Source organism: Pleurodeles waltl, chromosome 3_1, assembly GCF_031143425.1.
Source record: "Pleurodeles waltl isolate 20211129_DDA chromosome 3_1, aPleWal1.hap1.20221129, whole genome shotgun sequence".
NCBI classification, from domain to species: domain Eukaryota; kingdom Metazoa; phylum Chordata; class Amphibia; order Caudata; family Salamandridae; genus Pleurodeles; species Pleurodeles waltl.
This window is the reverse complement of record NC_090440.1, coordinates 583,779,193-583,805,797: the sequence shown is the minus strand read 5'-3', so window position 1 is coordinate 583,805,797 and position 26,605 is coordinate 583,779,193. Positions and strand designations below refer to the sequence as shown.

The 26,605-nt window shown below is 42.7% G+C and overlaps 1 protein-coding gene across 2 annotated transcripts in view; it reads right to left on the bottom strand.

The window, feature by feature from the left end:
• The window catches only part of LOC138284352 (SITS-binding protein-like), a 948,640-nt gene that overhangs the window by 694,416 nt on the left and 227,619 nt on the right, over nt 1-26,605 (bottom strand). For both annotated transcript variants that reach the window (XM_069223028.1, XM_069223029.1), the window contains exon 2: nt 14,611-14,782. In XM_069223028.1, coding sequence (XP_069079129.1) covers nt 14,611-14,782 — 172 coding nt within the window. The remainder of the gene's footprint in view (nt 1-14,610; nt 14,783-26,605) is intronic.

The window sequence follows — 26,605 nt, the reverse complement described above, 5'->3', positions numbered from 1 at the left end:
TCCCTGTCCTAGCTTTTTTGTGTCTGCAGCCTGTTTCCATATCACATGACTGGTTGTAGTTGGCATTTGGACTTTGTTTATTCCTTCCAGACAGCGACACAATAGAGGGATTGGGTGCACCTGGGTAGGCCATCACTTGCAGGATGGAGGGGCTCCAAACTGGGCACAGCCCCACTTGCTCATCAATAGGCTGTGCCCTGCCTTCACACAAAGGACTTAACACTAGATGTGATGCACAACGAGCAATGAGTAACGAACGAGTGGGCATGCGGAGGAGCTCCTTGATCCACACTGCTCCATCCCCTCCACCCCTACCTTCCTACTCAGAGGCAGCTTAGCGCCTTGGCAGAAGGATCTGTGTGGTGGCTGCGTTAGCCACAAGATTGTAGCTGGATAAAGTAAGGCAGTGCGGCGAGCTCCTAGTAGCGTTTTTTTCATCACAGCTTGAAATGGTCGGAGCTCCGGGCAGCAGCCGGAGCTGCCAACCGGCGAACTATAACTGCAAAGCAGGGCATAGGCTAAGGAGGCGTTGAATACACCTGCTCACATGACACTTTGGCCACAGTAGTCTCAACAGCAGCAAGTGGATAGTGGCCAGCCCGGGATCAAGTGGGGTAAGCTGGGCAAGTGGCCCTGAACCAATGGATTCCTAGTTTCTTTGAGTTTTGGTTGCCACCATATGTAGCCCAGCCATTGGACAGTTGATCAGTAATTTGGACAAATAAGTGAGTGAGGCTGGACCAGAAAGGAGTGAGTGCTATAGTGTCTTAGAGCACGCTTTTTCTTCATACACAGCCGTTCTCTCAGGAAAAGCACACGGGCGAGCCTTGTATGAGCAACGGTTGCTACTGTGTCCACGGAAGCAGCCCAGGTGCACATGCATCACAGTGCTGGCATGTGTATTTAACTCCCAGAAGGTACATTTAGGCTGCTTATTTCCTAAGTGGCAAAGCTTTCAGGCTCAGCCTTTGCATAGCCAGGCATCCAGAGGCTTCTGACGTACCCAGGCAAAGGCGAATACGGTGTTGGGGCAGGTTGGCTAGCGCCCAAGCACAGCTTGTGAACTACTTTCCAGTGTGCAATACCTATTCATTGCTGCGCTCCTAACATTTGACGCCCCTCACCAAGACGGTATTGTATAAGAAACCCTCCTAGGGAGGGCGGAGAAGCCATGACGGTAAATACATTTTGTCCAGGAGATTAGAGAGCTTGCAAAAAAGCTATTAGAGAGCTTGCAAAAAAACTAAAGCCAATCCCCTGAAAAATAAGTCTTTCTACCTTTTTTATCAAAAGGAAGGTTGGATCCAACATTTTTTTTTTTTTTGGTAGACTGAGAAACAAATCCAGAGATAAATCCAAAATTACTGGCAGAAGCTGAATCTTCCTTCACACTCTGTAAGTCTTCAGCACCCCATAACTTGGAAGGGCGTAGGGGCCAGTCAATCTCATCTACTAGGGAAAAGGCACCTTTCAAAGATGATCTTACTCTCCCTGATATAAACATTGATCTAAGTCAAAATCAATCCCAAAGAGTAATTCCTGATTTTCCATCACCCGGCCAGCCAGAGGAACACATGGTAGGTACTCCCCTGAGTTCCCCACCAAGGATGCAGCTCTTCAGTAGCAATCCTAATGAGAGTTTCCTAACCATAATAAGGGTATCCGGTACTCCAGTACTCCACTCGAGCCCATAGTCTTCTTGCAACCTCCCAGGTAACTATCTACAGCTGTCGGAATCCTTACATTGTTTAGAAAGAATCTTGTCTTCGATTCTGGATTTGATGGAGAAATCAGTGAATAACTCTGATCTTATCTTGGACACACTTCTGTCCCTAACTACATTTTTGATTCTGAATAAGAGAACTCTATTGGAAAAGGTCACTTCTCCTCTGGGCTTGTCTCAGAAAACTAAGGGCCATATTTATACTTTTTGACGCAAATCAGCGCTAGCGCAGATTTGCAACAAAAAGTTTACCGCCGACTAATGCCATTCCAACGCGCGAGCCGGGCACCTTATTTATGGAATGTCATTAGTTGGCTCTGCGGCCTGGTTAGCGTCAAAATAAATGACGGTAACCGGGCAGCGGAGGCGAAGGGAAGACTGGGGGTTGTGCGCCAACGAATGGTGCAAGTCAGGTTAGAGTCAAAAATATTGTCTCTAACCTGACTAGCGGCATTTTTTGGCGCACAACCCCCATGGAAATGACTCCTGTGTTAGCAAAGACAGGAGTCATGCCCCCCTGCCCAATGGCCATGCCCAGGGGACTTCTGTCCCCTGGGCATGGCCATTGGGCACAGTGGCATGTAGGGGGGCCCAAGTTAGGCCCCCCATGCCACTTAATAAAAAAAATATATATACTTACCTCCACTGATTATGGATGGGTCCCCCCATCCATGGGTGTCCTCCAGGGGTGGGCTAGGGTGGCAGGGGGTGTCTCTGGGGGCAGGGAAGGGCACCCGTGGACTGCTTCCATGGTCTCCCACCATGGAAATGAGCCCACAGGTCCCTTAACGCCTGCCCTGACCCAGGCGTTAAAATACGGCGCAAATCCATCTGGGCGCCTTGTTTTAAGGCCCGCCTCCTCTTGTGAGTCATTTTGACGCCGAAGGATAAATAAGGCGCACATGCCTTAGAGTAATTTTTTGCACTGGAACGCCTACCTTGCATGTCATTAGCACAAGGTAGGTTTTCACATACATAAAATGACTCAAACTCCATAACTTTGGCGCTGGACGGGTCTAGCGCCAAAGTATAAATATGGAGTTAGGTTTGCGACGAATTTGTGCCAAAATAAATGACGCAAATCTGGTGCAAAAAGAGTATAAATATGGGCCTAAGAGTGGGTCCCGGTCTTAGGTCCTCCAACCAAGTTCCTCTTTAGGGAAACCCTATATGGTAGACGCAACACCTGAACATTGTCTTAAGGACTCGGGCACATAGGCTGTCACATTACAATGTAGGATAAAAAACAATGAGATCCGGAGTTCTTCGGATAATGAACAGATCTACTCCTTGCAAAAATCTATTTGAGCCAAAACAGAAGGAAGGATTAACCCTGTCTCCAATTTCTTTTCCTGTAGGAGAGAGTAAAATAAATGTATTCTTTCCCATATTTCAAAGTAAAGAGGCCTCAGCATTGTCACAACCCATAGAGAAGGAAAACAAGAAGAATGTGAAAAACAACAAGCAAAAGACCGCAAGGAGGAGGAAACATCAAAGAATCTGTAGAAAGCAATCAAGAAAAATCTGTTTTGATTTAAATTCTGCCCCAAATTTAACAGCAGAAAATGGTGGAGAGAGCTTCAACTGAGGAAAGGGTAGGACTATCACTCTACCAATTGACCCCAGATGCATCTTCAGAATTACCGCCAATTCCACGAGAAGAGGACACTTTTTTCGCATCAGTCTCATCGCTCCCAAAAGCAGCCCCTACCTGCTCTCTGAACCCGCATGCCACAATGCCAAGATGGGATAAAGTTGTCTATATTTCTAATATGATGGGGCTAGTCAAGGATAATACCCTTTGTAATCCCCTGGATGTGCCTTTGATTTTAGAATTCATTGACATTTTTTACCAGGAAATCTATCTGAATAATCATTTATATTGGGGTCCTTTTTTGATATTCCTTATTTACACATAGTTCAAAGTAGTGATTTGTCTTCAGTCCAAATCATCAGTCATGGGAAAACAACGGGGCTAGAGTAACTTTTAACTCCAAATTGGTATCTAACCTAGTATTACTAAATAGCGACAAGCTGCCCTGTCGCAGCATTGATGTATTCCCTCTGTAGGAGAAGTTCGCTAAAGTCTCCTCACATAACATCCTAGGTGAGGTCAGCTATCCCCCAGATTCCCCTCCCTCAGACTCCTTAGCAATTAAGAAGGTAGTTTGTAGGTCTCATTAGAAAATGGGGGTAGGAGGGTTTTACTGCTCCCTGGGAAAGAGGAGAGGTAGGACCGAGACGACAAAGTTCAGCGATGGGGATGAGTAGCGGGTATACTTAATTACAATGGTTCTATTGGGCTAAACTGCAAAAACCGTACCTAGTAATAATCATAAACTGTGTTTGTGGAATTCGGCTGGGTTAATGACTGATAGCAGTCAAATATTATTTCTGAATAGATTGGAGGCCGATGTAGTATGTATCCCAGTAACCTGGCTTAAAAAACAATTGGTTATTAAAGCAATATTTTGTTTAAACCGCCCTGCAATCACCTCCAAGAGGAGCAGTGCAAAACGAGGTATAGCAATATTGCTAGCTGCCAATTATAGTTGGACATATGATGAATTTACTCATGACTCCAAACTAATCCAGTCAGTAAAAGTAAGCTTTCATTGGAAACAAGGTAGTATTGAGTAATTACTGGTGGTAAATGCATATAAACTACCTGATCCTACCCATGCCCAACTGTTACCTGACATATTTTCCTTTATCACTACTATCATGCTGAGAGAGGTGTGTAAACATACACTTCTAGTAGGTGACATAAATGCTAAAGTTTGTAATCATGCCGTAAGGTCATTTGCAAATGGTTCTAAAGAGGAAATATTTAAAATCCCCCCTGCAATCTTCTATATTAATTGTAGAGCTGTCAAAAGAGGATTGCTCCTACAATAAGGTTTAAGGAACAATGAGTTCCTAATAGTAAATAAAAGAATAGAGAATGATAATCCAGTGACTTTTATGCATAAAGCACCCTCCAACTGTTCCATTAGTAACTATATGGTCACCCTATTTTTTACTTTCAACATGATTTTGCACATGAACATTCTTGACAATCTCAGTAGTGATCAGGAAAGTGGAATTTTAAAGATATAATAATGTGGTTCTAGAGATTCAATGGTAGAATATATTGGAATTCCAAGGCTTTGGTAAACTAAAAGAATCTCTGACAGCATTAATAGGGGATCCGCAACTTTTGTATCCTGATCCTCTAATTAACCATGGAATTTGTTATGGCCTGTAAAATAACCAATTTATCCTCCACAGGATACCATATCTTAATCCTTTCATTTGTCTAAACAGGGAGATAAACAGATTAGTGATGGTCCAATATCTTTCCTTTTCCTTTGAACGAAGTAAATTAATGAAAAGAGGAAGACACAGATTAAAATGCTCTTTAAAGAAAGAAAAGGATGTTTATAATTGAGTACAGTTAAAAGAAGCAGCTTCTCGTAAAGATGCTAAAAGATACTGTGAAGTTATTTATAATTACTGTGGCACTAGATTAACATCCCTCCCAGTTCCAATAATGGAAGCGGTTTGGAGAGCTTATCTAGAGAAACTTTACCCAGATAATGGCAATACAGTATGGTTTCATACACCCTCAATCTCCCCCAGTATTTTGGCCCCCCTCTCCAAAATGATTGAGGGTAGTATTAGGGGAATGAGGGCCTTAGGAGCAATGGGTCCAGGTGAGGTGTCCATTAAGGTTATTATAAGGGAGCCCTCGCTGTGGGCCACTTATCTTACCACCCTCTTTGCCCATTGTTACCAGTATGGTTTCGAGCCCCCATCTTCTTCTGGAAGCATTTTAATTCTGTTACATAAAAAGGGCCCATGACATATCCTAGGTAACTATTGCCAAATAGCCTTGCAGGATGTGGTAGGTGAAACATTGCTTAGGAGTTTCTTGGGACATATCACTGAGTGGGTCGAAGAGAAAAGGATCCTCCCTATTGAATAAGCTGGTTTTAGAAAGAAACGCTGTACACTTGATAACACATGCATGTTGAAACTCATAGCAGTAAAGTATACTTCAGTTTGAGGGCTCAATGTATATATGTCATTTCTAGATTTGTCTACGGCTTTCAACAGAGTGGACCATCCAATATTATAGAATAACACTAAAGATGTGAGGTATGCCCGAGATTCTCCTCTCATTAATAATCGCTCTCCATTCCTCTACCTGGTGTCACCTGCTGCTAGGCGGGGATCAAGGATTATCCTCAATAATTCCAACTAAAAATGGTCTGATATAGGGGTGCCTGCTGGCCCCATTAATTTTATCTTTGTAAGTTTCTGACCTCCCTGAATGCCTAGCAATTAACAAAGTGGATGCTCCTAAAATAGGTTGCCGCCCTTTTCCTTGCTTGTTGTATGTGGATGATATCGCAATCTGGGACCTAACTCCCAAGGGCATGAATATTAGGTGGGTTTCTTTACAGCACAATGACACCCTAATTAAGTGAAGATCAATGTCTCAAATGGAAAGGTATTGATCCTGAAAAGTAAAAAAAAAACTGAAAGACCAGTAACTGTGTCTGGGTTTTAGGTCTAGAGAAGCTAGAGGTCGTAAACTTATATCTCTACCTAGGAGAAAAATTGTCACAAGTCACACACTGGAAAAGGCACATATTGAACATTGCATGCCAGTGGTTACAAACTTTCTATAATGCCATGGGGCACAGACATTTCATTTATCTGCTATCTATTTTTAAGGTGAAAGTTCCTCTGATATTATTATTTGTCATTGAATCAATTAATGTGACAAATATGGGACTTTCTAGAGAAAATGGAAAGACAACTTTTCTGAAAACTTTTTTAATTTGACGTCATCTGTCTTTTCTCCTGCTTTGAGGCTGGAATTTGGTTTGGCAAGCACCTATATGCAAGGGCTGGCCAGTGTGATCCGATGGCACTTTCAACTTAAGAATAGTAAAAAAGATATGCATTTTCCCAGGAATTTGCCCTTGCACTAAACCAATTTGAACTGTAGGAAGCAGCACTGGCATTGCTCTCTCCCACTCAATTTAAAATATATTTAAAGGATGCTTCTTGTTCTACTAGTTATCTTATAGACATTTTATACTGTAGCTCAAAGAAAACGTTGGAGGAGGTTATTTCTTCCTCTCAATCCAGATTAGCTCTGCAGCACCTAACCTGGAATATGGACCATGGTCTTCACCGTTTCTGAAAACTATTTCAAATTAATTTGCTTCCACTAAATGTGTAAAAGCAAACTGGTCCTCTTTTGGAGAAAAAGTGAAAAAGGCAATCTGTGTAACATGGGGATCCAGGGTCTCAACCATGAACTTTTTGTTTGTCCCAAAGGACCCTTTAGTACCAACACTTTCTAAGGCCAATGTTTTTAAAGAATAATATTAAATCATCTGCAGTGGCACGGGAATTACTTTATCTTCAAAAAATGAAGTAATTTGCACAAAGGTTTTTCCATTTTTCTAAAGTTTTCATGAATTTATATTAATTTAAATTCAGGCTTGCTGCTATGTGATGGCTATATGTTTGTTATTTTGTTTGCTCTGTGCTGTTCCTTTGGTGCTGTCTTATTCTACGCACAATGTTAATAACAATGCTTTTAACGAACAATATCTATTCAGCTGAGGTGGCGGGGAGCTCTTCTTTTTATAAGAAAATGAACTTACGTGGACCAACATTGTGAAAAAACTCAATGTTTTGTATTAATGTGATTCACACTTATTGTCATATCTTGTTTTTATATGAATCTTTTTTGAGTGCCAAAACATGTCAAAATTTGAATTAAATAGCCTTAACGTCACTTCATTGTCATGTAGCCAGGCTGGAGTCTGGGCAGGGGAGGCAGAAAACTCTAAGCACTTCAAATGGATTTCTCTAGAAACTTCTCCATTTCAAAGAAAGCACCAGGTATGAAAATAGGAGCCTCAAACCCACTATTCAGTTCGCTTTCTGGACTTGCAGAAGGGCTCTCAGAGGACTGCCTGCTGCTGTGGCCTGTTGTGTTTTTCAGAACACTGCTTTGCGATACCTGGAAGGACTGCTCTGCTTCCTAAAGCATGCCATGAACCCTCAGAGGCTTGCTCTTCTGCTTGAGTCCTGTTCCACGTCTTGAACCCAGGACCACCAGAGTGACTCTAAGGGCTATTTAAGAAGACTAGGACAAACCTTCTCACCTTTCTGCCCAAAGTGCATCGCCGGTTGGCCAGACTACACAGCAGCTCCCACTATGTTTTCCTCCACAACAGTAAATCCTGTTCTGCGGTCCTTTGCAGAAGGGATATCTAGCTTCACGGAGCCCTCTTTGGCTACAGCTGCCAGCCTTGTCCCGCCAGAGATTTTTCAACTTCCAAAAAAAGAGACTAAGGCCCTCATTACAAGTGTGTCGGTCCGAGGACTGCCACACTCGTGGTGACGATCTGCCCGCCACACTCCAGGCATTCACGTTACAACCCCGATGGGCAGACCCGACTAAAGACTTCTGTCCCCACCAGGAACATGGTTCCTGACATGATGATGGCTGTCTGAGTTGTACTCAGCCAGGGCGGTGCTGAACTCTGCGCTGCCCGGCTGATTACAACTCAGCTTTCCGCCAGCCTTTTCATGGCAGGGACCTCGCCATAGAAATACTGGTGGAAAGCCAGTGCTGGGGGCCACAGGCATGACATGGGCAATGCAGGGGCCCCCCTGCCCAGCACCATCAGAATGCACACTGCGGGCTTTGCAGGTAGTGCGCATTCTGAGGGTGCTGGAGTGCTACGATATTGGCCTCTGCCAATATCGTAGTGCTGTTCCTGCTGGGCAACGTGGTGGGAACTGCGTATTGCAATGTTCCTGCCAGTCAGCCTGGCGGGAACATTGTAATACGCTTGGGGGGATGTCACTGCCATGGCGGGGGCGTCCTCTCCATGAGTTTGGCGGTCCTGTGGTGGGACAGCCAAACTCATAATGAGGCCCTAAGTTTGAATGTGGAAATCTTCACTGCAACTTCGTCTAGCAGCACACTGGCAATGACGCCTCCTCCCCGGACATCACCTGCAGCCTTGCTCCACTGAACTTTACCTTCTCAGGTGATTTGTGTTGAATTTTCTTCTAAAAGTCCGAAGGTAAGCTCCAACTTGGCCGATGCACTTCTTGAATCAGACCGAGCATGGCCATATTTTTCGACTTTGACCCGGTCTTGCACGAATAGATGTCCGCAGTTGGCTCTTTGATCCTTTATGCAATCATTCTTACCTTAAACTTTAAAAAATCTTAACTCCATTTTAGTGCCAAATGATTTTTTAAATGGTGTGGGGTTTTCTTGTGTTGTGTTTTCATTTTATTACTGTTTGTGTGCTGCATAAATACTTTACACATTGCCTCTAAGTTAAGCCTGACTGTTTTTGTGTCAAGGTACCTGAGGGTTAAGCACAGGTTTATTTAGGTCTTATGTAGTTCACCCTGACAAGCTCTGCTTATTACATAAGTGGAGCTTTAACCCCACTAACTAATAACCTATTTCTTCCAGGATGCATGTATTATATAATTGTTTTTTTTTATTACTAGATCCTGGGAGACATCTAAGAAGAGATTCTAGCAAGAATTATTAGACTGCAAATCTTCTCCACCGAGGTTTTGCCACAGGTTTTGGTTTATTGTATTGCATATCTTGAATCCCCTCAGTTTGTTCAGCAGATCACTAAAACCAAAACACTCACCTAGGAGAGTAACCTGAAATTCCACATAAAAAACTACTTGCCTACAGCTTTTAGCATAGTGTAACAACAATTCATCCTTAAAAACATATTGGGCCTGATTGCAATTTTGGCGGAGGGTGTTAATCCATACCAAATGTGACGGATATACCACCCGCCATGTTACGAGTCCATTATATCCTATGGAACTCGTAATACAGTGGGCAGGGTATCCGTCACATTTGGGACAAATTAACACCCTCCGCCAAAGTTGTAATCAGGCCCATTGTCTTTAACGCATGCTTTTAACAATAAGCTCAATGATTTCATCATAACATTGCATAATACAGATAAAACCTATGCAATCTGGCATGCTTTTCCCAATTACCCAATAAAGCTGTTACACTTTAACATTAGCTTTAGACTTCACCCAATACTGGCCTATTCAAGTGCACATAAACTGGTAACCATCATGCAAGTTGTTATAACATTTCAAGTATGTGGAAAAATACAGCTTGCAGAACAATATACAAACCCTCTCAACAGGGCCTAGCAAGAATGCCTCCAGGGTTTGACGTCAAAACCCATGACTACTATGGTATAATCTCTGAGATTCCATGCAACAAAATATCTATCTGTAGGTTTTAATATAGAGCAATAACAATACACACCTAAATACCTATCAACCTTAACATCTGTTTTTCATAATAAATATGTCAGACCCAGTGTCTTTATCATAACATTTTATAATAAATAGGTCAGGCCGATAGCCATCATCACTGGCTTGCCACTCATCAACCAGCTGACAGGCCTAATAAAGAAATCAAAATTAGATGGAGCAGCAGGTCAGTGTGGAATTCCAAATGCCCTTTTTAGAGGAGATGTAACATATTGGGCCTACTACTTGACGATTGTTTTTAATGACCTTCACTGTATAAACTGGCTGCCAGATACATGGAAAGGTAACATCTTCCATCCGATTTATAAGAATGGTGATCCCGTTTCCCCTCTAAATTATAGGCTAATAGCTTTGATGGATGTTAAAGCAAAGCTTTATGCATCCTGTCTTCTGCAACAACTATCAGTATGGATAAATGAGAAACATCTTTTACCACAAAGTCAAACAGGACTCAAAGTTGTCATGGGGGCCTGAACAAAGTTAGCAGCATTATCTCTGTTAGGTGCAAAGGCCAGATTGAGAAAAGTCTGCTATTTGTGTGTTTTATTGACCTCAACTTGGCAGAGCTCGTCTGTGGGAAAATTTGGGGTCTCCCCAGTAGCCTATTGAGCGCAATTATGGAACTATATTCGGACACCTGGGTGCAAGTTAAAATTGGAGAGGGTGGTCAAGTCACTAACAGAATTCAAACTGCCAACGGTCTTAAGCAAGGATGTGTTTTAGCCTCAATTGTGTTTAACTTATACCTTGCAGGCTTGGCTGACGCTCTTTCCGTTGAAAACTGTAATCCACCCGTTTAGGCCTCGGAAACAATAGCATGGTTACAGTATGCAGATGCCTTTGTATTACTTAGTTAAACACCAGTCGGTTTGCAATGTAACATCAATGCTCTTATTGGTTAGATAGATAAGCAAGGTCTGGAATTTAATTTGGACAAAACCAAGGTAGTTGGGCTGGTTGACTCGAAATTCAAATCATTTGCATGGTTTATTAGAGGAACTCAGTTGGAGGTTGTTCCTTCATATAAATATTTGAGTTTCATAGTGGATTATCATCTGACTTTTAAACCACAGCTTGTTGATGCTCAAGCAAAGGCACACTCTTTGACTTATGGGTTTAAGGTATTAAAACAAAAACTGAGTTGTCCTTCATTTAATTACTTGCTTTCAGTAATGTCAGTGCGGTTAATGCCAACAATCACTTATGGAGCCAAAATTATGCGGACCAAGGAAATAATTCCTTTCAACCGAAGTCAAGGAAGGTTTATAAACCACTTTTCCAGATTCCAAACTCAGTTTCACCAGCCCAGGTATGTTTAGAATTTGGGCTGAAAAACCATGTATTTCTGAGCAAGTGTGCTTATATTAAATTATGTTGGAGACTTCGAGCAGAAGAGACCGGTTCTATTAGTAACCTATATTGGAATGAAATTGAGGAACAACAGCCTTGCAACGTGCAAGGCTCATGGGGTCATTATTTAAATACTGCTATTAAGGAATTAGATTTGCAAGATGTCCGGGCGTAAACTTGGGGAAAACGGAGTTTAACCGGATAGCAAACGCTGCTACTCGTTCTTTGTCTTTATTAACAGACAAAAACACATTTGCTACAAGATGGCATGCCTGGGCTGTATTATCATCATACAAAACTCCACGGGCTCAAAAATATCTTTCAGTGTCCTTTTCACCAATTCTGAAACACCAATTCATGCTATTTCATTTTGGTATGATGGAAACTAAAGACATTGCCCCTTCTTGGAAAAATCAACCACAGTCACAATCTTGCCGTCTTTTTGGGTACATGTTTTCTGTGTGTGTCCGGTGCTGGAAGTACAAAGAAAATGTACTTGAAACATACTATTAGGAGTTTGAATATACGTTCATGTAGGCAAGCTTTTATTAGTTGGTTAAGCGGCTCCTCAATTCCTTTGGCCTGTAGGGGGAATAAATATATATTGCAGATTTTAAAAGAAATGTCTAAAATAATTTAGTAGGTCAGATTAAAGTCAAGAATTGTCCCACATGTTTTTCCTGTTAGTGGGTATTTAATCAGAAACCAAAATCAAGCAGGTGGGCGGAGGAAAGCCTAAGCTGATTTTGAGCTTGTAGGGTTACGGTTCACTGTAGCATAGTATGTAAGACAACTGGGTTCATAAATTTCTGTTGAAAAGCTCCCTGTCAACTTGATATAGACTGTACTTTAATGCTTATCGTATAGTGTTGCGCTGTCACTTTAATTAGGTTATTTGTAAGTGCATGGCCTCAAGACTCTGCTTTTATCATTTATATTTTAAGTAAATGTCTCTGTTTTAATATTAATAGGTGGGGACAGTCTTTTATTATTTTGTGTAGTTATATGCTAAAATCAGGAGTATGCTTTGTGTTTTATTCTGACATGATTATGGCCCTCATTTCAACATTGGCGGTATCGACCGCCTACCGCCACGGCAACAGGCGCCAACATACCGCTGCTGTGGCTACCAGCTGTCTACCGGTATCATGACTGCTGACGGTATTTCACCTGAATGCTGGCGGAACACCGCCGACGGTCATGGCGGCGGCCGGCGGTAAGGTGGCGCTGCTCACAGCAGCACCGCCACGCCAGCAAAACACCGCCGACCATATCAGGAGCAAGGATACGGCCAGGCGGTGTTTTGCTGGCAGACGCAGCACCGCAGATCGTCTCCAGCCTGAGGACACCCTGCAAGCAGGTAGGTCGGGTTCTCCGACCGGAGAGGTGGGTGGGAGTGTTGTGTATATGTGGGGGTGTGTGTGTATGTAGTGGTATGCATGCATGCGGGTGTGAGTCACGTAGGATGCAAGAGTGATTGTGAGTGTTGTGTGTTTTGAATGCATGTGTGTGACAAGGTATGTTGGTGGGTGTTGCGGTGTGTGGGCATGTATGTGTGCATGCATGGGTGGTGGTGGGTATGCATGTGTGCATGTGTGTTTATGGGTGCGCGTATGGGTGTGTATATGTGCGGGGGCAGGAGCGGGAGGAGTAGGGTGGGGGTGGTCTCCGGGGAGGGGGGTGGGGAAGACCCCTATCAGTGCCAGGGAAGGGATTCCCTGGCATTGATAATGCCTACCGCCATGGTTTTCAAGGCACGAAAACCATGGCGGTAGGTCGGGTTGTAATCCTGAGAGTGGGATTGTGGCGGCTGCCGGGCTGGAGACCGAAGTCTCCAGCCCAGGAGCCATTACCACCCTGGCGGTTGGTGTGTTAAAGTGGCGGTTTTGGATGGGGGTAACCGCCATGGTCCAAATCCCATTTTTTTTACCGCCGGCCTGTTGTTGGTATTACCGCCGCTTTAACACCGACCGCCAGGGTTGTAATGGGGGCCTATGTGATTTGATCTTAAAGTTGGCGTTGGTTTTAATTAACTATGCTAATAAATTTAACTAATTAGCTTGCCGCCATAACCAACTCAATCCTGCTGCATCAAGTATAAACTTTGGCACAAGCCAAAAAGTGCAATACATAACATCTTTTGAATAGTAACCTACATTTGGTCCAATCTAATACTGTACTCAAGGGAACTAACGTCAGTGGGGCCTAGACCCATCTCTCAGAAGGACTTGGAAAGCTCTTTTTTGTTGATCACATAAGGACAGGTGATAGTTGTACTGTCAAGCGAGACCTAAAAATCCATGTAGGTTAATGAACTCCGACTTCCCATCTGTGTTGCTGCTAGAGAAAGCACCATTAATTGTCAAGTTACCTAACACATGTTAATAGCATTACAATGTCATCTGTAAGCCCCAGAAAGTTTAAGCTCAGGCAGCTTGATGAATAAACTAAATAATCACAGTATCTAGGAAGGCAAGCACTTTATTGTGGAAGAACACAATTTCCACCCATTCAAAACATGCACTGCTGGCCACCAGCATGTGGGTGGAACCAACGTTTCTCTCCTTTACATTCTCATATAATTGTCTGGCGAAAGCTGCAAACTCATACCATAAAAAGGATGCAAAGGCTGGAGAAAAGTCAACATGGTAACAGGTACCAGGTGAGAAACAATATAGTAGACAAAGCACAAATAAGCACTGCAGAGAGAGTTTGTATTTCAAGAGAAAATTTCATTTTTTTGTGCTATTTTATAACATTCTCATAGAAGAAATCAGCGACAACTCCAAGTCAAGGTTTTGAAAATTATTGGTTGCTCAAAGATCCAAACCTGTGAAAGCCAAACTTTCCCTTAAGACTCCGAGAATTTGACAAAGTGTTTGGGAACACATGGTGGACACAGAAAATCAACTGAGAAACATTTATGATGGCACTCAATTGTATTAAGCACAAACCACATGTTTATGTGGATATTTACAGAACCATAAGTGCAAAGGCTAACTGTATACTAAAATAGAAAGAAACAAGGAAGTCAAATGCCTGGTGTTTGTTTAACCTGAGCTAGGAGGGCGATCACTATTGAGGTTTTGCTCTATAAATGCATACATAATGAACACTACTAATAACAAAACATACAGAATGCAATATTGTATTTTGAAGGAAAAATATAATTCTTCTCTGCTTACCTGTTGATCCTAAAAAATATCTCTCTAAAACTGATCCATACCCTTCAGGATTTATTTTTAGATCGCTGATTACAAAAGGTTGCAACTCCATGTTCACATTGTTTAAAGGCCAGTGCTGAGCACCGAGGCTTGCTCCTCCGTACCACGAAATGTTTACCATTGAAAAACAATTCTGGAACAAGGATAGAAGACAGTTAGTGGCGGAAATGATTGTTTAAGTTATACATTCACTCTTTAAAAATTACATCATAATGGTTTAAAATATTTAAGGCAACTACAAGAGCAATCCACTTCCATTTAGAACCTTCTAGGTGGCAAATACGGCAAAAGAAGTGCCGTGGCTGCAAATATGTTGTGACAGGCAAGTTATGGTGTCTGTATATTCTCCAGCCTTCACAAACTGAAATAAAACGTGGTAGTGACAGTGAACAGGAGGCAGTTCTCCGAATAAAGGATCAGCCCAAAGTCGTACCTGTTAGATCCGCGGTTACTGCTAATACCAAGACCCGTCTTGGGCCTATGAACCTCCAACAAAGTGGACACAAGACACGGGTTTGATAGTGGTGACGTGCTCTATCTGGAGCAGCAGCTACACCTTTATTTAAGCCCTCGGGCCGCACCGGGCCCTCGGGATGTATGTAGTAGACATGTTATAGTAGTGGCTGGGTGGCTCACTACATCCCGTATAACCTTCGATAAAAGCACATTCACACCAGGCTTGGTGCTTATCAAACAAAGGGCCAGATTTACAAGAAACTGGTGCATCAGTACTGATTTGCTAGTTTGCTTGCATCGCCCCTGCTCCACCTAATAACACCATGTGTGCGCCGTATTTATAAGACAGCGCACCATGACGGTCATTAGGCTAATAGCATCGGAGTTTTTGTCGCTATTGTGGCGCTTTGCACCACTAGCATCAAAAATGTTGACTCTAGTGGAGTAAAGTGCAAGGAGGCCCTTAGTATAAATTTGGGTGCGTCATTTTAATGCCTGCTCTGAGCAGGCATTAAAAATGACACCAAAAATGGTGCAGTGAAATCTTGTAGATTTCACTGCTCCATTTTTGTGGGTCTCCTAACGCCAGAACGCCAACCTTGCATACATTATGCCTGGTGTGGAGCAAGGAGTCGCAAAGTGGTGCAATCCATACATTGCGTCACTTTGTAAATATGGTGAGGCAAAAATTGCCTCTTTGAGGCACATTAGAGTAAATAAAATTATGCTAGTGTGGCGCAAATAGGTCCTAGGATCTTGTAAATCTGGCCCAAAGTCTCTCAGTCTCTGACTATGCTGGGGGCTAGCTCTCAAGTGATATGGTTGACCACAGATATTGCCTTCTCAGGGCATAGTCAACTGACAGCCCTCCTGCAATGTTGGCGGTTGTGTTGCCCTGGACTCATTTGAGGTAGATTCAGTTGGGGTTCCTTCTTCACAATTCATAGGAGTTCTCTCAAGATCAAGGTCAACCACATCATCTTCTTCCGCAAAATCAGACTCCACTTGCGTGATTTTTTTTGGAACCACAACACAGTTCTTGAAACTTGTATGGTTCATTTCTTGGCTGTTATAATGTGCCTTTTACTCTTCCAAACTCCCAGGCTTCTCTCCTGAAAGGTGCATGATATTTCCATCTGGTGTGGCGGTCTCTAATAATAACTTGGTCTCTAACAAGAATGCGCGTTTCCACTGCCCTCCGTCTTTGACTCTCCCTTTCATTATTTGTTCTTCTCTATTCTTGTGTGGCAGATACACCCAACACTGTGGGTTCCCACTGGAGACTTGTGGGCAGAACATCCCTAACCAGATGCTTCATCAAGAGGCCACTCAGTGAGCACCCAGTTGTGCTATGTGGAGTTTGGCGATAAGCTCTCAAGAATTACTGAAGACAACATTCCACATCGTCACCTTTTTCCACTACATTTCTGAGTGCCCTGTTGAGCATTCTCATAAGCCTCTCCACTTCACCATTTGCTTGTGGTCATTGGGGAGTTATCCTCATGTGTCGGATGCTGAGGTTATGTATTTAATCCTTGGTAGGGAGCTTTTACAAGTATGATCTGATATTTTGCATGGTAATTGAGATTTATTGACATTTGTGCACCACATCACTAGGCTGATTAATGCTGTTTTTAATACTGGGTGACCTATTGGAGGAAACCTTTTGCATTTTATTTGGGGGACCCAGGGCCTTTTATCTTTTATTTTGAGGACAAGCATGTGTTTAGTTGCTGTTGCCCACTTTTAGCAGCCACCTTTTGGTGACGCCAGACCTTGGGGGTAAGCGCTCCACCTCCAGAGCAGATGGCTCGATTTAAGATGACCTTGAAGCAGACGCACAGTGCCTAGGTAAGGTGCTTTTCCAAGTACGATCTTGCTATTTTGAATATGAATTGACATTTCTTGACATTTGTGCACCACATCACTGTGCTGATTAGTGCTGTTTTTAATACCAGATGATCTATTGGGGGGAACTTTTTGAATTTTATTTGGGGGACCCAGGCCTTTTAACTTTTATTTTGGGGACAAGTACGTGTTTAGTTGCTGTTGCCTGCTTTGGACAACCATTTTGTGGTGATGCTAGGCCTCGAGGGTCAGCGCTCCAGCTCCAGGGTAGCCAGCCTATTTAAGTTGGCCGGTGAGTGCCACATACTTCCACATACTGACTCGACAGTTCCGCTCCGCCGCCCTCGCCCTTGCTACAGTCCCCCGCATCCAATGCACCACCTCTGGCGGCAGATCCTTCTCCCACCTCGCCGCCAAAACCTGGAACTCCCTCCCCACCAACCTACGCAAGAGCCAGGACCTCCTAACCTTCAGAAAGCAGTTCAAAACATGGTTTTTCGAGCAGTAACCGGCCCCCCGCCCAGCCCTCCCCCAGGGCCTTGAGACCCTACCGGGTGAGTAGTGCGCTTAAGAAATTTATTTGATTGATTGATTGAGTGCAACACAGCAAAAAACGTGCTATGCTGCAGCAAATGGAGAGAGCAGAAATGTGCCATATTTACCAAGATATGGTGCCTTCCTGATCTCGCTCTCTGCACTGGTGCACAAGTGGCTGTCTAGCACCATTGGAGACTACCTGGTGCCTTTGTGCAAGGGTGTCTGTATTACAAGCAGGACAGTCTTTTCTGTGTAATGCAGAACGTAGCTCCCTTAGAAAGAGCAAACAACGAGGAGAAAAAAAGATATTTATACTTGCTGCACCTCCATTGGGAAGGTGTACAATTTTGACGCATTCCCTGTGTTCTGGTCTTGGTAAATCTGGAAATGCTCTAAAATACATGAGTGGATTTATGGGAATGCCCACGCTGTGAAAATGTAATGCCTCGCGGGGGCAGAGTAGAGCAAAACAGCAACTTGTGCTACTCCATATTTCCTAAGAAAAACATGGCCATGCAAGGGGGCATTGCGTAGCTAGGTAAAACTGACTTAAGGATTGGAGTACCATTGTGACATCCGGAGTGACGCAAAAGCAATGCAGTTGTTTGATAAATCAGACCCTCTGTTGGGAAGGTGCATGAAACTCTGACTGTAACAGTGCATAAAAAGTATGACAAGATTTATTGACTGAAAGTTAATGAAATTATGGAAAGAAACTGGAAATTTTCAAAAGAGGTGTTTGATAAGCTAAATAGTAACCTAAAATAGCATCCAATCAGAGCACCGATGCATATGAAATTCATATTTGACAAACTGTAGAGGTAAAAAGTTCCTTGTTTTAGTCTATGGGGAGTTGGCAGAAAATTAACTGTGCCACACATTTAAAATGGATGTCGATAAAAATGAGGCCTGGGTGGAGTTTGCAGAGTTCTGCTACGTGGAACTCCGTGAAGTGCCGGAAAAACTCTGCAGCACTACACGGAGTTCCGCGAGCAGGGGAGTTTGGGTAACGCAAGCTGTTTGCACTGATTTTCAGCACAGGAGTGTTTCCCGTGCTGTAAAATCTATGTAAATGGCATCAGGCGGAGCGCAAGAGGGCACTAACTTCTTTTTGATACTCAAGTAGATTTTCTACTCGAGTGGCAGCTTCCTCAATGCGAGGGGCAGCTTTCTCATTGCAAGCATTCACAGCCTACCGTGACTGCTCGCCTTCAAAAATCTCACTCGCCAACTTAGCGTTTGCTCTCTCTCACCAACTTAACGTTGGCTCTCCGCTGGAATGCAGAGTGGGTAAAGGTCTGCAAAGTCCACTGGCGGAGAAAAATTCTTCACCCACTCCGAATAAAAATGAATTTGTTTAAAGAATCATCTTATCGTATAGCTGCTTATAGAGACAACCTTGGTGGAGATATCAACCTGTGAATGGATTCATGCAAGACTCAGTAACCATGGAATAACAAAAGTAACCCGGTCCTGTTGGATGGCTAATAAACAGGGAATAACCTATGTTATTTTCTAGGTGCACGCACCAATGTGGAAGAACACAGATGAAGGAAGCAACATGAGTGGAAGAATCACAGAGTGTTGTGGAAGGCAAACTGGAGGACAGGAAGAAGCAGCATTGAGAAAGTAACACAGAAGGGCATGGGGGAGCAGCACAGAGGCTACGGGGTAAGCAAAAGGAGACAGAGCAAGCGTGAAAGGAGGAACAAGAGAGAGAGCAATGAGGAGTTGAAGCGCACAGGAGAGCATCTTGAAGGGTGAAGCTGTATAAAAGTAAAAGTGTGTGTAAGAGTGACTCAAAGGACAAAGTTGTGGAAAATGAAATTTTATGCTGGAAGAAGTGTGAAAGCACAGAGAATGGGCAAACACATGCACTGCTTTTAGAAAAACAATAAAAAAGTTCCCAAAAAGCTGATACTTGTGGAAAAAGAAAGGGTGCCAATGAAAAAGATAGTAAATAAGCTAGCATGGGAGGCAGAAAACCTAGATTGAAGTCCATGGAACTGAAAATCGGAATATGAGAGTGACAAAAAACAAATAGCCAGTGGAAAGCAATGTGTGATGTTGCTTTCCAGGACAGCTCTAAAAATGTCCCCGGTACGTATTTTGCAACTAGACAGCTGTGATGTCTGGCAGGCTTGCAAAGAAGGATCTTATTTGCAACTAAGAAATTCCATTGCCTTCTTGTAGATGCCAAATTCAAATATGAAGGTCTCTGTCTATTTTACACATTCTTTAAAAAAAAAAAGAACAACACACCAAACGTTTGAAAACAACGATTTTGCCATATGTTCCAGTCAGACCCCTCCGTTCTTTGGAACAAAACTACATGCATTTTCAGGAGTAAAATTTGGATATTGCGGGTGTTTTATGTGACATCAAAAAAAGTGTGATAAAAAAAGACAATTGGTTGTGGAAAATGTCTAATAAATGTACATATTATTATTATTATTATTATTATTAATAATAATAATAATAATAATAATAATAATAATAATAATAATAATGATATTTTTGTTGATGATGGAGGAGGTGTTGTTATTGTTGCTGTTATATGGCTTCACCTACAATTACCACTGTGTGCGGTTCAAGTGTTGTGGGTCCATTTTAGCATTTTGCTTGGACACATATATTTTAGCTTAGCTAAGGCATGCGGCCTGTGCCATTTTATTCGGATATTTGCTCTGATTTAATTTCTTAATTTCAGTTTCAGCCTGCTTTTCAGCATGGGTGTTTTATTTTTCTAATAAACTATTATTCTGCAAAAGCTTTGTTATTATTTGTGCACAACATTTCATCATGTACTTCTCCCCAAGGCTGACAAGAATTGTACATGATAATCTATCTAGTATTAGCACCACAAAAGAGTGCAAACAGTCTGACACTTAGGCACATGTTCATGTCAGGCCTGTTTCGCAGATGTAAACATGTTTTCTTATAAAAAATATCATACAGGCCAGGGAAGGTTAGAGAGGTCATTCTGGCCAGGATACTCATGCATGCTGCATGCCATTTCATTGCTGACTTCAGCCTTGTCTCTGCAACGAGCCAAGGAGATGGTGGGCAGACCCTTGTTCTCAGGTAATGGAGGTGGGTGTTCCTTTCATGGTCTAAGTACAGACAGGTTGGACTATCACCACTATGCTCTCACCAGGAGTTAAGCAGGAATCCTATGCACATGCTAACCTACATGCTTGGTTGTTTATTTTATTTTCACTAATCATAACCATCCTAATACTGCTATGTCTCATCTCCCTAACAATTGCAACTCATATATTTTATCATAGATTGCAGTCTTTTCAATAAATACATTGACAAACTATTCTGCATCTCTTCTTTGCCTAAGTGTGTGTATGAGACCTATGCTAATGAGAAAAAGGGGTGAGATTTGTCATCCAGACTTACCTGAGAGTTCACTAGGTGTCGTGCGTCAGGCTTCCACAAATCACCTTCACTTCCTAGGCTTTGGTGAGGTGCTGCTAGCTAGCTGAAAGGGTTGGGTCAACAACTGCCAGACGACAGTCACTCATAAGCTGTGGTGCTGCTGACCGAAATCCAGCAAGCTTGTTCCAATAACTAGAGTCCTACGACATGGTGCCACCAACGTTGGTAAGGCACAAATTATACAGTTCTCCTGAGTACTAATTATACAGGTCTCCTGAGTATCTCTGTCTCACATATGCTAATTAGGGGAAAATCCTCCTCAGCTGACTAGGGAGACCCTATCTAGGCTGTCGTGCGTCAGGCTTCCACAAATCACCTTCACTTCCTAGGCTTGGGTGTTGTGCTGCTAGCTAGCTGAAAGGGTTGGGTCAACAACTGCCAGACGGCAGTCACGCACAAGCTGTGCTGCTGCTGTCCAAAATCCAGCAAGCTTGTTCCAATAACTACAGTCCTACGACATGGTGCCACCAGCGTTGGTAAGGCACAAATTATACAGTTTACCAGAGTACTAATTATACAGGTCTCCTGAGTATCCCTGTCTCACATATGCTACTTAGGGGAAAATCCTCCTCAGCTGACTACGGAGACCCTATCTAGGCTACAGGTTGTATAAGCTTGAATCTTAAAAGGATTCCCCTGTTGGTGTTCCCAACTCTAATACCTATTCTTTTAATTTGGCACCACCAGTAAATAGCCCCCAAAACTGTAGGCAACCTGTCACACAGTTTCATTTAGCTAATGGACTAACAAATGAGGGCAGTGATGTTACGGTCATCATTGAAGTTCACGACGGGTACAGAACAGAAATATTTTACTCATGGGTCAACTTTCCAGCAATAAATAAAGACTCAAGTACATTTCGTACATACAGAATAGCAAATGTACCATAACAGTACAGAGAATACCAAGGCTTAGAAATACCTTTAAATGATCAGGAACACCAAGATTGGTTTAATGCTGTCATCCCACATGTAATACAACCTGTTAGATTAGGTCCTTTAAGTAATGACGGACCAACATTGCCCACATATACAGCACATCCAATGTGCAGGTTATGGAAGTAGCCGAAGTACGCACATCATATAATGAGCTAGTAACAATATCTAAAAGCATAATACAATTTGCAATGCTCACTTTAAATACCGGCCCAGCTAGGGCTGTTTTACAGGAATCAATCCACAAACTGTCCATTCAATAATGGGAAAAGCACCAACTGAGTTTCCTCGTACAGGACCCCAAGATTAACATAGAATTCTCAAAATGTGCTTGCCCTTTGGAATGGTTCCCTCAATAGAGGATTGTGCCACTTGGGGTGCCACAGTCTTTGCTGCAATATATACCACTATCCATGGTACACCCACACTTGGGAATTTACTGTGTCAAAACAAATTCAGAAGGAACACTGGGTGAGCCCGGCCCTGGATTTAGGAATAAAACTGATGTGCAATTATGACACAGTACCCTCAATAATTTTAAGTAATATTAAAGGTGAAGTAGCAGCACTGGCAATTCTCCAGTGGCTCTGGGAGATTCCTCAACGGGATCAGGAGCGTGAGCTGGCAAAGATTATTTGTGAAACTTATAGTGGTATAGGTCTGGATAGTCTACTTCCAGATAGGAAGGTACTAAGCAAGCACAAGACAGCGCTAAAAAACACTGGGGTAAACAAACAAAAAATAAAGATAGAAGAAGCCAATAAGGAGAATCTCCGCAACCAGAGTCCTCAGAGAAAAGATACAATCTTAAAAATAGGGAAACTTTAAAAACTCCCAATAGATATCAATATACTGATAGTCACCCATCTCATGCCTTCCACGGCACACCAGATAAACGGAGGGACAGAGGAGAGCAGCGGAACACCGAAGTGACTACGTAAAGCCGAAAAAGGACTCACAATGTTCTTTAGAAACCTTCACAAAAAAGCTCCAATTTAAAGAGAAAAAAGTGGCAGCAATGTCAGTCAAAGATGCCACTCATATTGAGAATGTTGTTGAAGACCAGGACATGACAGTGACTGTTCTTGACAGCACAGCAGAGGTCACAATATGTCACCAGAGTCTTATAGATCTTCTGGATGTGACATTCACTAGTGACTTTATGGAGGTTGAAACAGCATACAGGCATGTCTCCCCACCCAACAGGTTATGCAAATTAAACATTCAGATTGAGGGAGACAGAATGCACTATTAAAGTGATCTTCTGGACAAGATCAACACTAAATTATGACAATCTAGTTGCAGAAAAAGATTGCCACCTGAATTTGTCCACACACTCCCACAAGGGGAAGATGTAATTTTGCCATCTTTCTCAGTCCTAGTTCCAGACATAGTAAAGGAACCTATGCCGCTGATTGGGCATTGGCACAGGCTCCTACAATTTACTGCAACCATGTAGTGTGGGATAAAGATTCCCCCTACCATGTAATACTAATTAGATCAACTCCACAGATCCAGCCTAAATATCCAATTTAACACGAGTCGAAAGCACCAGTGACAGAATTCCTAACACAACATGAGTACCAGGGAGTAATAGAACCCTGTGTCTCTGCAATAAATAACCCTTCATTTCCCGCTGCAAGTCCTGACCATTCATAGAGAATAGTCTTAGGTTATAGACATTTAAATAGTCACACATACACACATTTGCAATCCAAAATGCACACCTCATAGCACTTATTAACAATATAGTGGTTAACAAATACAAAACAACCTTGGATAATTCCAAGGGATTTTTCTGCCAAAATCTAGCACCTGCAAGCTGGGATTTAAGTGCCTTTAGTGCACTTGGCTCTCAAAGGAGATTTTGTTGTTTGCCCCAAAGGTGTAAGAACAGGCCTGGGTTGTTCTCTGCCCATGTAACATCAATATTACATGATACTGATGCTGAGGTGTTGTCTTCTGTGGATGACATCTATCTCACAAATGGAGACCTCAATGCACATTTGGCCCGGGTGGATCGAATAATTTAGGATTCGCTGCCCAAGGCTATAAATTTAATTTTAGGAAAACCAAAATTGCTTTTCTCAGTGTCCTTTTCCTGGGATATGAATTATCTGATGAGGACAAGAGCCTGGCCCTGCACTTTCTAGAAAAATGAGCTCAACTACAACCTCCAAACACCATCAAGAAACTACCGTCATTGCTGGGTTTCTTCAGTTTTGGCAGATCATACATTTCAGACTATTCACAGCACATAAAATCTCTTTACAATTTAATTCAGCCAGACTTTTCAAGTAAACATTGGACACCTGAACATACACGCATCCTCAGAGCATTACAACAAGACATGCTTGAAGTGCAACACTTACACACATGCAATAACAAATCAAATTTGGCCATCAGAATAATTCCTGGGGCCATCGTGCTCACCTAAGTCACATGTAATGAGAGTAACACAGTGCCATGAAGATACAAATCACATCGACTTCAATGCAGAACAATGATTTGCACCAACAGAAAAAATACTGACTGCTGTACAGCTGGCTGTCATTAAGGAGAGGCCACTTGTTCAGGGGAAACGTATTACTGTTGTTACCCCAGTACCAGCCCTTACGGTTGTCACCAAAACCAGCATCCCAAATGCAAAAGCATTACATCTACGTTGGATTCAAAGTGTAACCTCCCTGACTGCCACAGATATAATTTATGTTTTTGACCCTTAACTATAGACAACAATTCCTTCAATGCAAACTTGATACCTCTGCCCTCTAATATCTTGCTTCTTGACCAATACTGAATGATCATTTACACCGATGGTTCAGCACAACCAGCTATAGGTACTGAACACAAATACTCCACTGCTGGCACAGCCATTAGCGGGGTAATGAGGGATGGTACATTCCACCCTCAACATACCTACACACAGACCATAGGGGACTGCACAGCACAACTTGCAGAGCTTAAGGTTCTAATTTTAGCACTGGAACAAAGGGATTCTGAGCAGTCTACATTGTGTGCGATTCACACTACTGTGTCCAGTCCTACATTGAATAATTATATCATTTGCACCTCAACGGGTTCAGAAACTCCAAAGACAACACCATCAAACAACTAATAGGAGAGGGTAGAGGGTCTTGAGGACAGACTACTGAAAGCTCCTGTAGTTTATATATTGGCCCATCAACTTGTAGGAGTCCATGTTGTAGGAAACATTTTGGCTGACAAAGCTTCCAAATCTGCAGTAGCTATGGGTTCTGTTGCTTAAATTATGTGTTCTCATATGAGACTGGATGATGAGACATTGGCTGCTATGAAAGCTTTGACTGACGACAAGGCATTACCAAAAGCATACCCTGGAAAATATTCCTACAATCTCAGTGCCCAAAATATTGCATCTGTAACATTCCCAGTGGTGGGTGATCATGTGGTCCACACCCATGATCAGAGATTGGATCTCATTAAAGCAACGGATGAGGGTGTTGCTGTTGCCCATGTTGGTGTAGCAGCTACCATCTCCCTATTAAAAAAACGCTATTGGTGGGCAGGTCTGTTCAAACAGGCCAAACAGTATGTTCTTTGTTGTGATATCTGACAACGAATTAAGGGGTCCACCATTAAACACCCACCGCAGACATCCTCCTAGTGTCCAATAAACCACTACACTGTGTGTACCTGGACCACTGCAGTCCCTTACAAGCTGATGGTGCATGCAAATACATTTAAGTTGCTGTTGACTCATGTTCTAGATTACTATGGGTATGGCCACAATGATAGAAACCATGGAAATGATGGGTGTTCGCCTCCATTACACCTCCCCATACCATTGTGAGGATAATTCGGTCATAGAGAGGAAGAGACAAGACTTAAAAGAATCATTAACAGTGATGGTGTTAGGTTCTGGTCATAGCTGACTTCATTACCTATGTGGGGTCCAGACAACTAAATAATCTGCCCAGAAGGTCCTTCGGAGGACGTATTCCTTACTAGATCTTATTTGGGTTACCTATGTATGTTCCAGATCTTGATGGCCCTGGTGCTATGGGGGCAGAAACACCTTTTGACAAAAATGAACATGTTGCTGTTCACAGGAAATATAACAATTCTGTGATGAAAATTCATCTGCCTATGACACCACTTTGGGAATGAAAAATTTGCCAACAACACCTACCGGCTGGAATCCCAAAGTTGGAGAACTAGTACAAGAAAAGATTGCTGTGAAAAAGGAGTTTGGACCATCATACAGAGCATTGGTTCCAGTCCTAGGAACCCACTGTACCAGAACTGTCATCCCACCAACACTTCCTGGTTCCAAAGAAAACTGCTTTGTTTCATTTGACATCATCAAATTGCGCAATGTGGTCGATTTTGTACAGCAGACCACCAGGATTCCTGGGTATTCCCTTGCCTCTCTCACTACCCCACTGTATACCCCTCTGCAAGCACGCAACAATGCTTCTGCAAGTGCCAGCGTTACAGATAGCCCTCCAAGCTTGGGGACGGCAGAGAATGAACTTTTTTTACATTACCAACAAGAAATGTCCAAAATGTAAATCTCTACTATTCCAATTCAACACAACGGATGACATTGTTTATTATGATCCACTACCATTGGGTCTATCTATCATTTCTGCACTGGCTCCTGTTTTTGCACAGACTGCTTCTGGGTATTTTGTTGACATTGATGACTTTTCTTCAAATTCCTCTGCTTTTGCCACAGCACCATTATCCAA